This window comes from Monomorium pharaonis, chromosome 9, assembly GCF_013373865.1.
Source record: "Monomorium pharaonis isolate MP-MQ-018 chromosome 9, ASM1337386v2, whole genome shotgun sequence".
Lineage (NCBI taxonomy): Eukaryota > Metazoa > Arthropoda > Insecta > Hymenoptera > Formicidae > Monomorium > Monomorium pharaonis.
The window spans coordinates 18,286,964-18,303,941 of record NC_050475.1 but is presented as its reverse complement, the minus strand read 5'-3'; the positions used below and the strand labels follow the sequence as shown (position 1 = coordinate 18,303,941).

At 46.6% G+C, this 16,978-nt stretch overlaps 1 protein-coding gene and 1 long non-coding RNA gene across 6 annotated transcripts in view; both read right to left on the bottom strand.

Moving 5' to 3' along the window:
• LOC105832940 (RNA pseudouridylate synthase domain-containing protein 2) overlaps positions 1-16,978 on the bottom strand; it is a 133,319-nt gene that overhangs the window by 33,492 nt on the left and 82,849 nt on the right. For all 5 annotated transcript variants that reach the window (XM_036292252.1, XM_012674287.3, XM_036292253.1 and 2 more), the window contains 2 exons: positions 14,605-14,709; positions 6,864-6,951 (listed from right to left, as the gene is read on the bottom strand). In XM_036292252.1, coding sequence (XP_036148145.1) covers positions 6,864-6,951; positions 14,605-14,709 — 193 coding nt within the window. The remainder of the gene's footprint in view (positions 1-6,863; positions 6,952-14,604; positions 14,710-16,978) is intronic.
• Positions 5,211-6,857, bottom strand: LOC105832945. The gene is made up of 3 exons (XR_001138769.3): positions 5,468-6,857; positions 5,353-5,384; positions 5,211-5,268 (listed from the first exon to the last, which is right to left on the bottom strand). It is a non-coding gene; the product is annotated as an uncharacterized LOC105832945 (long non-coding RNA).

The following is a 16,978-nucleotide window of genomic DNA, read 5'->3' as shown; positions in this document are numbered from 1 at the left end:
ATCAACGTGCGGGATCTAGCTTAGGCTAACGTTTGCTGTATCGCGCACACGATCTCTGTTTGTCCTCCCCTGCTAAGTACAGGATGAAGCACGAACTACCGTGAACCAACAGCAGGCCACGCAGCCGCGAAGTTAGACGAATTCTTCGTCACGCACAGGTTGTTTTCGTTGGTTCTACATACGATGAATAAAATATGCAGAACAAGGAAGGAAGGGGAAAAGGGCAAGGTATATATGAATATGAATCAGGTCGCCTCTACGCGACGAACTCTCGCCGGTAGCTTCTCCTCGAAGGGGGGGAAAAAGATTCTATTTTACCTTCTCTTTTTTTCGCTCTCTCGGATGTAACAAATCTCTCGAGTTGTACACACTCGACTCATTCTGAATAATATTTGCACATCGGCTCACGTACGTGTACAGCGCGGCACAAGAAGAATTTACTAGTGGAAATAACATACGCGCTCCACTTCCCAGTCCTTTCCTTATTTTCCCGCGATCGGGGAAGTTCGCAGACATCAAAGTGGGGAAACTCGTAAAACACCGAGCAAACTTACGGTCCTATATCTCGATTCGACGGCGGTCTGACTTCTATTACAGCCACTATCTTCCTCCGAAGTATATTACATCGCGAGTTACAGAATTTCAAGATGTAGCGTGTTCGTGTCGCGCCGCCTAAGTACCGTAGGCAGGCCGTCGTCTACCGGCCGACACGTTGTCGTTCCGCTCTACGATTTCATTTCTGTTACATCGTTAATTAATCAATTGAGCGAGATTCAGCCAAGCACCGCTCGCGTTAATTTCCGATATCCACCATCGAATTCTTCCGCCCCGTTGCCGCGTGACGTCGAAATCCAATATTGCAAAATAAATTGAATAGACGGGCGAATGAAAGAGATGTGTCACTTTCCCGGGAGAGTCAACGAATAATTATATAATAATATATAAGAGATCTACAGAGAGTCACCTCTGATAGCTCAACGTTTCTATCTATATTGATTCTCTTGCTTTTCATATTCGATCGTCCTCGGTCTTTAATGTTTAAGACTGACTGGTTTAATTTTTAGAATACAAGTTTTTTTTAATTTTCAGTTTTCGATACTTATTTTTAGTTATTGTTATTGATTTGCTTATTGTCTAATATTTATTTCTTTACTCTTAAATCATGCAGGTTTAATCTATTACAATAGTTAACTTCTATATTTGCTAGTAATTTCTAACTGTATTTTATATTTATATTTTTTTACAATTTTATGTAACTTCCCCATCTCTTTGCACTTTTGTTAATTCGCTTTTTTTTGTATTTCTATTTCGTACGCGCGCGCTTTTGTGTGTGTAATACTTTTATTTCTATTTTTTTTACAGATTTAAATCCAAAGATAGCATTATTCTGATGCTTCATCTCTTGAAAATACAGTTTTCTATATTTCATATTGTATATAAAGTTACACGGAGAGAATTTTCTCTTAAAAATTACCCTGAAAATCGTGGTAATTGTGAGACAACATAAACCTTGAAAAATTTTACTATACTTTTAACAAAATTTACTAAAATTTTATAAAAGTATTGGCAAAGTTCTAGTAAATTTTGTTAGAAGTCTAGTAAAATTTTTCAAGGTTTACGTTGTCTCATAATTACCACAATTTTCAGGGTAATTTTTAAGAGAAAATTCTCTCCGTGTACACTTCATTAAAGTTATTATTATTATTATATGCAAAGTATATTATATGCGTATATTATTATATGCGTATAAAGTGTTCCATTATAATAATGAAATAAATTAATTTACAAAAAAATTAGTAAATCAAGAAGATCACGGTTAAAAATAAAATTGTTTAATACGCGGTCGTTAACGTCTAATATATAAAACATGTCTGACATAATGAAATCAATTTTAGCGATGATATATATCAAGTGTCGCATTAGCTACCCTCTAACTCGAGAGTTTCCAACGTCTGCCAGATAGGACGTAGAAAATACAGCTCGCACAAGAGCTTCCGGCGAGCAGGTGGGCGTCGCAGGAGCTTGTGTTCCCGCAGTCGCAAAGGGCTGCCAGCATAATATTCTACCTTCATGAAGAACGTTGGCGAGTGCCAAGCCTCGTCTTCGGGGCGGGCTCAAAGCACAGCTAGGAGTGTCTTCATAGCCAATTAGAGGTGGCGCATGTTGGTAAATTGTGGCGAGGAGGTACAATACATCCCAGATGGTCTCCGCTGTGTGGCAGATAGATCTACTGCTCGATCTACTCGTGATTTCCTAACTGCTCATGATTTTCGAACGACGAGTCGCGACGATGATTTATAATTTACCAGCGAAATAATAAAACGTAATTTATATCTCATCTCATTTCAAATTCGTTTATCCAACAAAGTTTCCCTGCGGTCGATTTCTCCGGGACATTCGTCGTGAATAAACGCGACTTCGGAACTTTACGAAGAAAAGGACATGGACGAGGGGAAGGAGAAGAGGAGAAAAGGTGGCTGGTTAGCCCGGGACTGAATTACCGAGACCTACCCGGGATCCCTCGGCTCGATAACGTACGCCAGGTTTCTTAACTCGGGGGATAGGATCGAATCTAGATTTGAATCACGTAGAAACCCGCGTCTCGGTTTCTCGCCCGCAACTCGTACGTTTGCACGCGTACGTTTGCCGACCCAGGGATCGCAGGGCTGATCGCAGATGGCAGAGATCCCAGCGTGTACGCCGCGCGCGACGGTAATCCGACGTTTCGGATTTCAGGGCTTCCAAATCCGGCGTTTGTGGCGTTACGACGTGCCATCCGCTACCGTGAGTACGGTCCAAGCCGCCATTTCCCTGAACAAGATCCTCCCCAGAATGGGGAATCTCGTAGTTTCAATCAGCTCCTAAATAATATCGTTGCCCGAAAATCCTAACACCATCCTAACGTTGCTCTCTTCAAAATAAATAATTTAACGCTACGAGAGTCCCTCTCGTTCCTTTTTGGAAAACCTAAGTCGTTTCGTTCCCTTCCCTTCCCTTCCCTTCACTTCCCAGCGAGAGGGAGAGAAAAATGTAACTCTTATCCGAGAGCGTGACTCGAAAACCCTTGTGATCTGGTCTGGACAATACGCCGCCCTTAATTCTCGCAACGAGCTTGCGCCTGCAGCGAGCATACCTGCATGCTCAAAGCATCTCGCACGATGTCTTCGAGTTCGATCGAGCGTGGTGCATTTAAGGGACGGAAGATGCACGAACGGGGAATGGAGGTGCGCGCGGAGGAGCGTGCAGTTCTGCAGTTGGAGAACGTACGTTCAGCAGCTGTCTGTCTTCCGAGTGGCATTAATAGGTCTTTGTTTCGCCGCATGTGTGTGGGAGGGGAAGAGCGAGCGAGCGAGCGAGCGAGAGAGAGAGAGAGAGAGAGAGAGAGAGAGAGAGAGAGAGAGAGAGAGAGAGAGAGAGAGAAGATGCCCAACGTGTCGTTCGCGCGGCTCTATTATTCGAATGTGGAGCAGATATCGGTTGTCGATATTGCTATTCGCCCGTCTAAATATCCGATCGATCGATTCCTTTTCTCGCGCGTCTCTGTAACCGCCCCGGCACCCTTCGCGCCTCCCTTTCTCACTTTCTCTCTCTCTCTCTCTCTTTCTCCCTTTCGGCCTTTCTTCGCGCGTCTTCCGCCGATGGCAATTCCGTATTCCCGCCTCGACTTCCTCCTCATCTATTTTCCATCTCTCGCTTCTTCTCTCGCGCCGCAGCCGCGCGCCTCGAACGGCCGTTATCGCGAACGGCAACCCTAACTCGCGATAATGAGCTCACGTCGGCGTACGGCACGTATCGCTAGATCCGACAATGCCGAACAATCGTTCCTGCCGGAGGAGACGCCGGTTTTTCTCTCCTCTCCCACTGGATACGTTATAATCGCGCCAATCGCGCCCGGCGAAAGAAGCGCCGAGTCGAACTACTGAAAAAGTTACACTCGTAGCACGAAAACTGCACGGTGCATCGCCCGCAACGATTCGCCGGCTCGATAAAAACACAATTAAAAGATCCTTTGCAGATTGTTCGCGCGCGCTAGTAGAATACTTTTGCTCGATAACGCGATTACATTTATGAAGTGCGGTTCGTTGAACAATTCTAATTTCGCGGTCCCTCGCGGGCCTCTCTCTTGCAATAAAATTGTTAAACTATCTTCTCCACACCCCCTATGTGCGCCGCGGAGCGCGATAAAAGACCGACGGGGGAAGAAAAACGCGCCCGCGTTTTGCGCCCGATGGAAATGGAAACGGCGACTTTCCGTCTTCCTCTTCACTCTCGGGAATATCTCCGCTCGCATTGATTATCGGGCGCGCGAGATGCACCGATATATAAATCTCTCCCTCTCGTCGAAACGGTAATTTAATTATTCCCCATAGCCGCGTCTCCGTTTCCACGCCACTTGCGAAGCGGAGTCCACGCTTTCCTCGCGTCGTCGTCTCGCGTTATCGCGCGACCGCTGCCGACCGCCCCGATGATAATGGGCTCGTCTGCCTACTGGACCAGGCCGATGGTCCACCAGAACGATGCCGGATAACAATACGGCGAGGGAGGCGAGAATACAGCGAGAGGCCATAGAGACTCTGCCGGATATTCCGATCGCAGGACGTATTGGCACACGGTGAACCAGCGGCAGCTGCAGCCGAGTCGAAATTGACTTAACTGTCATATATGTATGCATTTTCCCGGCGCGCGCGAAGCTTACGTGTGACACGACAGTTTTATTCCGACAAAAGAATGTGCTACCGTATCGTTCGACAAGGACTGTTATCAGAGCGAAACGCTACCCGCCCGCCCGCGGTCTTTTGAAGCTTTTCTTTGAGTGACGGGGCGCCTTCGCTCGACTGAAAGATTAAGATAAGCGTTTCTTTATGTCATTCGATTTGAATTTCAGATATACGAGCTGTCGGAGAACTCGTATGCTAACGCGCAATGAATACTTGAGAAACTAATGACCATGAAACTTGAAATAAGATAAACTCGGGTATGATGGCCGTAGTTTTTTAAAATGCAAAAGACACTTCTGTTTTTATTATCGAAATATTGAAACATAACACTGGCCAACTTTCACGTCAACTTTTAAGGAAAAGATGGCCATAGTACTATAAAACAGCTGATCATACAATATTTTATGTACTTAACATTTATAAAGTAATAAAAAATTTATAATTTTATATATTTAGTTTTAGTGCCATATATTTAATTGTATTTTAAAACATTTTCAATAATAAATGTTTATATAAGTTGAGCATCTATTTAACTCGATCTTTGTCGGTACTGAAAAAAAATTTATAATATATCAAATTTAAAATGTTAGGTGCGGAACTTAATTTTTTATGAAATATATACGTAAACACTTACTCCGAAAAAAGTCATGGCCAATCTTACCCAAACTGTAAGAGAAAGATAATCATAGTATTTATTTTAAAAAGTAAACAAGAAAACAAGACATAACTACACATTACAATTTACATACTTGCTTTGTGCGTTTAATTGTAGCAGCTCAACTGTAATTTATTCGACATTGTGGTAATTTTTAATGAGCACGTGAAAAACTTTGCAGGCAATCTAAAGTAAAAACGTGATGTAATATCAACACTATTGTTATTTCGAACAGAATATATGAACATAAACTACAATATCGATTATCTTTGAAAATAATTACAAGAACACATTATTTAGCAATTACTGGAGAAATAATAGCTATTGGCTATCTTCTCCGTGTGGCCATCATACCATAATTTACTCTATTAAAGGCCTTTTCAGAGAAAAAGAGATATGTCAAAAACAACATTAATAATTTTAAGGAGATATTCTAGTCTCTAGAGAGCGAAAAAGAGTGACTTATTTTCGACAATTTTTTAAGAGAGCTGCTACAAATTATTTTTTCAAATTCAATCGATTTTGTTAAAAAAAATCCGTACTTGTTTTTTAAAACCGTGCCATCGGAACTGTTCACAATATTTTTCATTAATTCTAGTTCGGGCGATAAACGAATATGTATTTTTCATGCAAAAGTTGAAGTCGATAATTTTATGTAACGTAAAAACATTTAGTCATACCAAAATTCATAAATGTTCACGAATGTTACTAAATATTTATAAGTAGATGTGAAAGCGTAAAAAAATATATGTAGCAGTTTTCTTTGAAAAAGTTTCCTTTCCCCTTTGATCTAGGAACGTTCTTAAAATTTATTGCTTCGGACCGTTTCCTAATCGAATGATTCGAATAAAGCATTATCGTGGAAGCGGGCAATCGATGCTTACTTAAATTTTCTTCGAAAATAAGAACGAAGAGAGAAAAATCGATGGGGACTACGGGAATACCTTGTAGAATCTGTTGCGCCGCACTTTTCACTCTATCCCGTGCTCACTGCACGGAGGGAAAAGTCAAGAGTGGCCTCATTCCGGCCATCGACGAGCGAGAGGGATGATTGCACCCGGTTTGGTATTTATCCGGCGGATTATCCACGATTACTTGACTCGTGCGGCCGGCGAACTCGCACGCCCGAGTGTAAGGCTAACACTGTCGAAAATTAACCCGATCCCTCGTTCGAGGGCGGTTTGCGGCATTTTTGCGTGGCTTTCGCGGACGCCCCCCGAATCGGAAAGCGTCGCTCGAAACTATCCATCCTCCCGGTGAAGGATTAATTGTATTCCAAATTCGCGCGCGATGGTGAAACTGAATCTCGACACGCGTGAACGATTCTCGCGAGCTCTCGAGTTGAGATTGGAAGGAAGACGAAGATCGCCAAGTGACGACGCGCTAATCCGCCGGTTACTTCGAAGTGTCACACGTGACCGGCGACCTTCGGCCGTAGGCCGGATTAAATACAAAGAAAAAAAAAAACGTCTGAAACAGAAGATACTGACCGTGCTCCACGTAATAACTGGTCTCGTTGTATCGCTCGTCCGTGAACCCCGGCCTCTTTGCTTTCAGCGCTTTCGTTTCCAATTTTGCCTGGAACAAAGAACGCAGTAGATAAGTGACCGCGCCGGGGATGGTGGTAGGGAGGGTGGCGGTCAGCCGCTGATACTACGTGTAACTTCGCGGTGTCCGGTGTATGTATGGATTAACCGCGCGCTGTACACGCGCACACGTAAAGTACGTAAAACAATGGAGTTTCGTGAGACAATGGCGGGGCTTTGAACATTCGAAAAAGGTAGTCAAAGGTGAGATGAGAATGGACAAATGTTACGTCCGCGAAGTACAGCGTACGCGTCGCAAATGCACGGAAATGCAGAACGAGGATGCATCCGGAATATAGTGCGCCCTTAACTCCGGGGAGGGAGGAGGGGAGGAACAAATTGTACTTCGCGACCGCGCGGCGCTTCTCCAGTTTTTTTTCCATCCCACGCCGCTGAGTATAATATCCGCGGCAAAAATGGCCGAATTTATGGCGGGCCTGATTAAAAACCGGGGAGATGTACACGCCGGGCGTTGTTATTTGTCAGTTGCGACTGAAATAAAGGGCGCAGTAGATAAGTGGACGCGGGCCAGTCAGGCTGGCGGCTCCATACGCGCGGGAGAGCCTGACGTATGGCGACGATAAATTTATCATACAAAAAACGCGGCATTTCCAGACAATAAGAAAGGTGGGGGAGAGGGGCAGAGGCGCGACAACAGCGGGCGGCGGGTAAATAGAAACTCACGGCGCGGTTTCGCCGGTGGCACTGTCGGTGATGCCCCGCGGCAACCGTTTATTGAATTATCACTCGGACTTTTATTTACGACGTTTATTTACGAAGAAGAATCATCGCGCGCTCGTGGTAATGCGTAGACTTTAAGATTTCGCGTTGGGGGAGAAAGAGTGTCGGCGCGCGCCGATATGAATCCCGATAGGCGGCGATAAATCTCTCAAACGACCGAAAGTTTCCGTCGTCCGCCCGGCGCGAAATCCCACGAAATTTTCTTAACGGCGCGCGCGCCACTGCTCTACACGTGCTCGCCCGCGAGATTTACGTGCTCGTGGTGCACACAGGGCGCGAGAAAACGGCGGAGGGGGGGGGGAGGACTAATTGTTACGTATGGCGGAAAAAAGCCGTAAGACCAAATGGTGTGACTGTCGTCGTCGCCGAGATAAAAGCAACTTTGCATAAACGCGGCGCGACACGTAGAGCTGCCGGCGAAAACGAGAACGCGAGAGGCAGAAATTGCCGGGCGCGCGCCTAATTAAAAAGTAAAACGCTTCAGCCTCGCGTACGTATGTTGTATGTATACACCTCGCGCTACGTGCACGCGCATAATGCGCATTTTCGCCCCGCTTCGCATCCGGCGCTGCACGCACGCCGCACCATGCATCTCGCATCGGTTCGAGCATTTTGGCCCGGCGAACCGTGATATCCGCGCGATATAGAACGCGCGCGATTAGCGAAACAAGCGTAAATCACCATGGCCGGCTCGCCGGCTGATTCGGAAATTCTCTCATTAAAATGGTTAACCGCGGAGCAGGATTCTGCCGCTGTGGATTATTCGACTATTATCGCGAGAGAGTAGCGTTGCGCGCGAGCATTAACTCGCGAGCGAATGTTAAGACTCGCGTACATTGCGTAATTCAAACTCAAAGTCGGTCGTCGCATGCTCGCGAGTTGTTTTCTGGTGATCTACGCGAGTGGCGCCTTCCTTGGTTCCTAAGAAGGAATTTATCTCTCTCTCTCACTCTCTCTCTCTCTCTATTCTTTTCTTCAACAAAGGAATCATTTTAATTAGACCGTTAATTAAAATTAATAACGCGACGTGCCGCACGATCGCGTTCCACTCGTTCGAAACAAACGGCGCATTTCATTAATGGATCCTAATATCCGTGTACGCGACACGTTTTAATTAACGCAGACAATAATTAGTCGAAATCGCGGGACCATCGGCCGTCGCAAATCGGATTATACGGGGGCGTTACGCGAATTTTCGATGGGCCGATAGTAGCGCGCGGTACGATACGGCCGATACCATCGATGAGAGTGTCGATAGACGAGAAAGAGAGAGAGAGAGAGAGAGAGAGAGAGAGAGAGAGAGAGAGAGAGAGAGAGATTCTTCTCTGTGGGCTTTACGTGTTCATCAATAATTATCGAACGTAACTGCCGACGTTCCGGCGGCAAAAAGATAATTAGACTGTCGAGCGGAATGGAGAATCTCTTGCAAGTGATGAAGCGTCGAAACGCGCTGACAACACCGTACCGTAAATCATATATCAAACCGAAATGTCGCAAAAACGATTTTTACAGTGCTGCCATTATTTTTTTTTCAAAGAAAAAAAAATCAGATGAGCTACTAATGTACTCGCGTGCTCCTTTTTTCTTACCTGATTTAACCCGCGCGGTTTTAATCGTTTCGGCGGAGCGTTACACTGAATAATGCATAGAGTGCACAATCGCGTTTTTGCACCGGTGCATCGAGTTGCCGTTGCATTACAGCTAATTATCATAATGATCAGTTATTTCAACTCGCCCGCTTTCGCGGGGAAGCGAGATAGCATATATTAAACAGAAACATTTGTGAAAATTAATATGTATATTTATACGTCGGCATATGAGCGTTGGGACAAACAGCTCACTTCAAGAGTACTACTAATTGCAACATTCGGAAACGCGTTTCATAATTGACTCTGTAACACAAAATAATCAATTTCGCAGTAATTGATTACGCGCGGGGACACATTCGGGAGCAGCGGAGCGTGAGTAATTTTTGCGACAAAAAGCACAAATAAAATGTTGCAAATCAAAACGTAAAGTACAATTGAGAAATTGTAGAGGAGCAAGACAGGGTGTGCAAGACGGTTTACAAGGAGTGACGTTCGCGATCGTTTCTCGTGAAAACAATCAATCATTCGCGATATAAAATCTTATCCATAAATTTATGATCGAAGCCACGTGTTACGCGAATAAATTTTTCTCGCGGTAATAACCGTAATAAGTTTACTCACGACGCGTTACGTTATTTTACACGGGCAGACAGTCCAGTCAGCCAAACTCTCCGTCGAACGCTAGTTCGCGGGGAGTTTATTGCATGCGCTTCGAAATAATAAAAAATACGAAATAATTCGCCGTCCCGTCGAAACAAGAATAAAACACACCTGGGCTTCGACTCGGTCGAGCACCTCGTTAACGGTAACGAGGATGCTTGAAATTTTTGCTTAAATAATTAACGCCCCTATTACGTATTGTTTGTGATCTCGGTTGAAAATGTTAGTCACCGCTGCGAACTGCGGAAGCGAACAAGGCCGACCACAACAACGACGACGACGACGACGACGACGACGACGACGGCGGCGACGATGACGACGACGACGAGGAAACACGAGACCCTCCAGACTTACAAAGAACATAGAATTGGGAGGCACGAGGTGTCGGAGGGGCGCGCGAGAGCGAAGGAGCGAAGCGATAGGCAGACGGAAGGGGCAAAAACCACCCTCGACCGAGCCTCGGTTTCTCCGTTTAAGCCCCTTCGCGCGACGATATATCCTCATCCGCACGAATTTTCGCGCCACTCGGGTTGCTCTCTCTCTCTCTCTCTCTGGACTTTCGGCTGTATCGACCGGCCCTAAAACATCCCTCCCTTTCACTCTCCAGCCTCGAACGACCGTCCGCGCCCCGCCTATGCCGCCTGCGGGCTCTGTTTCCACCTCCGTCCGAGCGAGCGACCGTCTCCGTTGCTCCTGGCGGCCGATCGACCGCGTAGCTTTCATCGTCCGAGGGTTTCCTCCAAGTCCCCGAAGCCTCCCTCCCTTCCCTCCTACCTCCTGCTCTTTCTCGCGCGCGCGACGTGCCATTTAGGCACTGTCGCCCTTCGCCCTTGGACTCCACCGTCCTACATGTCATAGTTGTAGACCCTCGAGTAGAGAACGCAGGAGGGTTGGCCCTCCCAGGGCGACCGAGAGCCAAGATATATTTTCGTTGACGGGATTTGACGCGAAAGGACCTTGCAAACGGAATATCACGCGCTGTAATATCAAATGCAACCGCGTGGAATGCACGGAGGCGGAAGACAAAGAGAGAGAGAGAGAGAGAGAGAGAGAGAGAGAGAGAGACATGCCAAGCGGTAGCCCGCGCCTGATGTGCGTGTGTGTGCATTCCGATTTCGAGCATAGCGAATTCTACCGCATCGAACGCGTGTCTTGCCTTTCGCGCGTACATACGTACACTCGCGTAACACACGCACGCCGCTGATGACGTGCCCATTCCTCCACGCGAGTAAATGGGGCAACGCAATCGTCATCCCGCGATAACGTTTAACAGCCGTAGAAAAATGAGGAACTTAATCATCCCTTGACTCGAGGGTAGTCGCCTGGGGTGTTTTTTATGTCGACGAAAAATGAAGCTCATGTCACAGCGAATCTCTTTGAAGATTGCAAGACCTAATTTGTATAATGGAAAACAAGAATTATGATTCATATATATCGATCTATTTAAATTGGGATGTAGAAAAACCCCCGATAGTTTACATTATAAAATCAATGAATATGGTAACAATTTATATTGTAAATTCGAAATAACAGTAGGAGTTTGAATGAAATTTGAATTTAAAATATTATAAGCTATTAATATTTCTATATTTAAACAATATAAAACGTTTGTATCATGTTTCTATAATTGTTTATCTTTATTTTCATTGAAAAATAAACATTTGTACAATTTTTACTTTTATATAATACAATAATCAAATATAAATAAACCATTTTTAATTAATTCTGCAACAGCAAAACAATATAAATAACTTTATATAATGCAGCTTATTTTTATCGCTAGAAAATAAATATTATGTATTTCGTTTTTTCTAGTAACTAATCTTTCTAACTATTAAATCTAAATTTAATAAAAATCTTTATAAATTTATCTTTAAATATACAATCCTTAAAAAACCCGTAAAATAAAAACGTTTAAAATAATTTCTTCTTTATTTCTTAAAAATAATCTGTCATAATAAACTGCTTAATGTGCTTCTTCTATTTTCTTAATATTTTCGTAAGTTCTCGTTACTTTTCTCAGAAAATATTAATCAAATATAAATGTAATATCCTACATATTAATAAAGTATAGAACAAATATTAATATACAACATATAGTTAACAACAGTAACTTTTAACTGGGGTGTAAAAATTACCCTAGGTGATCGTTTATGCAGAAACAAAAATGGGATGACAATTTCTCGGGTTAATCATCCCTTAAGTCGCGCACGCGGCATATCACACGGTACTTCATCACATCGGGTCGCAACCTTCTGTCATCGCGTGCGTATTCCCGAGCTAATTTACGACGCATTTGAACAGCAGAAAAAGAGAGAGAGAGAAAGTCTTCACATTTGCTGACTCGACGAGATAAATTACTTTCGCGCGCCCCGGCGCGGCGTAACGTATCGTCTACCTCACTGGGAGCGTTTCTTTCGTCACACGACGCGCGCAAAGAATTCCGCGACGCGCAAGACGGAGTACGAGGAACGGAGTAAATCCGCGCGAAAGGTGACGGTCGGATAGTAGATACGACATCCAGCGTAATGTACTTTCCCGGCGCCGGGTCACGCCGCCGTCGCCCGTTGCCGGCGCAAAAAGAGTAACGAAAATAGAGAACGACCATCCAGCGCAAATGCGCGCACACTGCACGTACACACATACACACACACACACACACACACACACACACACACACACACACACACACACGTACACACACGTGTACGTGTACAAACGCCTCGCCTCGAATCTCTGGCACAACTTGTCACCGCCTGTTGCTGTTGTACACGGTCGCTTGGCGCGCGACGTTTCCGTTAAGACGGTGATTTTGTTTCAACGCCGGAATCGATTGGTTCCGTTTGATCAAGAGAGAGAGAGAGGGGGGAAGAAAACGCACGCATCTGGTTCGTAATTCCTCCCTTCTCGTTGCTTGCTCATCCGTCGATATACACGTTTCTCGCACTCGACTTCGTCGACTCCCTCCGCGCGCCACCGAAAGATTTCTCTTCCACCTCCCGCTGGAATAGCACCATGCGCAAGGCGAGGAGGACGCGTATTCCTCGAACGCGGAGCGTCTTAAAATGCAGCAGGGGCGGCGGAAACGACGGGGCCGCCGAATGCGAGTTTAAACACGCCTCGGAGCTTCGTGCCGCTATCGCGCGCGCTATCGGGTTTACTTAGATCAATGGCGGATTAACGAGCTATTGCTTAGCCCGGAGTGCTCGCTCGAGACTCCTAAGCGGCCGCTGCCTTGGGCAATTAATTTCATGGCTATCTTAGCTTAACTCGAAGCGAAACTGTAAACTACTGCGGCCCGTGAGAGGGCGGGAGAAAAAAATAAACAACCGACGGTAATCACGGGGTTAATCGCGGGGAAATTATGGGCGGGAGAAAGGGGAGACGCGCGCCAGGGCGGATGGAATAAATCACGCGTCTCTTTCGCGAGAGAGACGCGTTCGACAAATTAATGCTTTAATTTCGTGAATTATTTTTATTCCGTTATGGCGTTTCTGGCTCGTTGCGGCCGATCGACCGGACTTCTCGCTCGATCGCTTCGAACGTGGAACGTAACGAGTGTCCTACAGAATGTTATTCTTAAAAAAGAACAAAATCGCTAGTTGCGTAACGCCCCTCGGCGATTTTTCGCGCGACTATGACGAGTCTACGAGAATAAGTTATAATGGACGGTCTTTTTTTTTTTTTTATACACATCGCATATTGTTCCGTAATGATTATTGCTCGAACAACATCGTCATTAAATCTCGCCGCATCGGAGAGCAGAGACTTGTAATCCGCGTAGCTAAACGTCAAACGCCATCGGCGACTTCTTGCAACAGCCGACAACTCTCGGGTTTCTCAAAGGCGATCCAGCTCGCCGCCTCCCTTTCTCTCTCTCTCTCTCTCTTTCTCTCTCTTGGCTGCACGCGTTTATTTCGTTAATGAGCGGGCAAACGGACGGTCAGATTAATGAGGCCGTGCCTCGCGGCTGACGCCACGACACGCCGAATATCGGACGAGGACAACCGAGATATGCGCGGAATAGATGGCGGGTGGACGGATGGATACACGTGATCTCTGCTCCTAACTCCGAGACCCTTCCTCCCTCCCACCCTCCGTGTCGGTCGCCCTCGGTGAGTTACGAGGGCCTGGGAAATGGACATCCATATACCTGGTTCCCTGGTTAACGACGTACAGCCGCATAACGCGGCGTCGTCGCCGCCGTCGCCGCGAGAATCGCTCGGTAACGTCCCCGGTACAGCACGATACGCGGGCCACGACGACGACGACGATTCGACTCCGGCGAGCATATGGGATGACGACGATGGAAATAGCGATGCGTCATAATCGCGCCGGTGCAAATAGAAATCCCTGGAAACGTAATTCCGAAAATCGATTTCGGAACGCGCGCGCGCGCGCCAACAAACAAGCGCGAACCGCCTTCGACTAATCGAAACTCCCGAAAGAGGCTCCGCCGCCCGAGGCTCCGAGATACCCAAAGTGAAACGCGTAATCCGATAGTATCCTTGAAGCGCGGACTTCGGTTTCGTTTCCCCTCCATCAAATTTAAAAGCGACCTAGTCTCTCCGCCTCTCCTTTTGCAATATCCCGGCCGTAATCTATTAAAACGCTCCTCAAACAAGTCGGCGCAAACAAGCGCCGAATATGTTTACCTTCTTCAGATCCTTGCTGGCGTCGGCGTCCTCGGCCTTTCGCTTCTCCGTGATCTTCGGCGCGGGCACCGCCACCGTCGCCTCCCGTAAGGGCTTTAAATCGACCTGCAACGAAAATGAAACGTAAACCTCGTTATTTATTCCATTGCTCTTTTTCCCCTCCCCGTTTTCGTGTTACCATTACGTCTAATTGCAGGAATGGCGCGTTGACGTGACCTCGATTTCCCCCCCCCCCCTCCGAATACTCGTCGGTCGCCTTTAACCGCGACACGGTTACCGTAAATCTGCGATGGATTAATGGCCCCGCGGGACATCCATCGGATATACAATAGACACAGACAGGGCATCGTCGGTCATCGTGCATCCGGATGTTGCCGCGGGCACGCGACGCAAGGCCGGGGAGGGTAGGCACGCAGGACGCGACATCGATTTATGGTAATTTGGTTAACTCGTCTCTATTTTACGCGCGCGTTTACGTTCCACATACTAATTCCGGCGTTAATGGGACGGGTAAATACAGAGGGCAGTCTCCCCCTACGGGTCCCGGAGAGGGCTTGATTTGGCGCTTGATAATTCGACACCGCTACTACGCCCGTCCGCTCGCCCGCCCGGTAATGACTATCCCCGTCCACATCGATTCGCGAAAGGATAGGCGGGACGGACGGAAGGACAATCAATCGATCGGGGATTTACATCAAATCTTAAACGGCGTATATCGACGCGCGAGAAGCTACGAAGCTTCCACGCTTCTCGAGATTCACTCGCGACGCCGATGTACAACGGTTCCGGTAACGCCTGAATTAGTAACCGTTTCGTGCTTTCGTTTTATAGCGTATATAATTTAGTTTTCCTAATTAACTTAAAGGACGAAGTAGCGTGCTCCTTTCAACCCCACTTTCCTACGCTTCCTGCATTTAAAGCGAAATACGAGGCGAACATCCCGGGTAAGGCTCCCCAAGAAGAAAGAAGGGGGGGGGGGAGGTGAACAAAAAGATTGAAGGTAATTGCAGAAAGTGCAGCTAAAGCCAAAAGACTTATGGTGGTACGTGGGGGAATTTTAGAATCCAAGATGCCCGCCGCCCGACGCGTCCCCCGGAAATGTAGATGCAGTTCAACTGAAGGTTAATACAATTACGCAATCGCGTGTCTCGCCATTTGCATAACGAGGAATTAACAAGATTACGTCGCACGTCCTATTAGCCATCCGTAATCCTGTCAGCGAGAGATATCTGGATTATAGATAAACTACCATTACAATTCTAAATTGCAGGTATAAATTCGCGAAGAAAGTTCCCCGAAAAAAGAGAACGGAGAGAAAGAAGGGAATACGGGGATGAATTAAATCGCGCAACTCGAATATTTCGAGAGGTACACAATAAACTTTGGGCGTCACAGACGTTCAAGAGGGGGGGGGGGGACCGTTTTACCGCGGTATTATCGGCATCGTGGTCCATCGAGTCCTGCGGCCTGTTGCGAAATTCGCTGCAAACCAAACGTGTGTGAATCGAGAGCGGTTTTCGCGAGCGTGCATCAGCAGCGGTGCGCGCGGCTGACAAATGACGAACGCGCGAATTCGCACGACCGGTCGGACGAATTATATATGGCTCGACGCGCGAATGATCGTCACGTCGAATCGAAATCGCGAGACCGATCGGGCACGCGGGTGCCGTTCCGCAAACGTATCGCCGCACATTCGGTGCGAATGAGGCTTTAGGGTCGCTAGGGTCGCCCCTGACAACGCCCTTGCCTGCATTGCGGCAGCTCTTTCTCTCCACCCTGACGATATCCTTCCACCATAAACGTCCGCAGGGGGCGAATGCCGCGCGAAAAAAAGGTTACGAGCATAGATCCGCCCGTTCCTCTCGTGCGTGATCTTGATCTCGCGACCAGCGAACGATTAAGCAAGCACGAAGTTTGAGTCCTACGGAGCGTACCGGAAAAAAAAAAACAAATGACACATCCGCCCTGGCACGTCGAGACGCTTTTGGGAGCAATTTGTGTCTGTCGGGGATGCCTTTCGCACTGTGATTGCAGAATTAGCTTGAACCGCGCCGCGATTCGTCTCCCTTAAAATAGTCGAAAACACGGCAAACAAGACGCGAGAGATCGCACTTTCACGGTACGTGACTGCGGCTGCACCTCACGTGTATTTACGTGAATATACGTACGCGGTCTCACGTAAGTGATAAGTTGCAAACTTTCTTATACGATGAGGGACGAAAAAGAATGATGAATAATTTTGCTCGACACGCTAAATTGTATTTTACGGAGTGACATGACACTGTTGCACTTTTAACAATGAGATCTCTCTGTGAACGTGATATTCGGGAAAGTTTCGTGAGACTAATTGCTAAGATATTTAAAGGAGAATTGC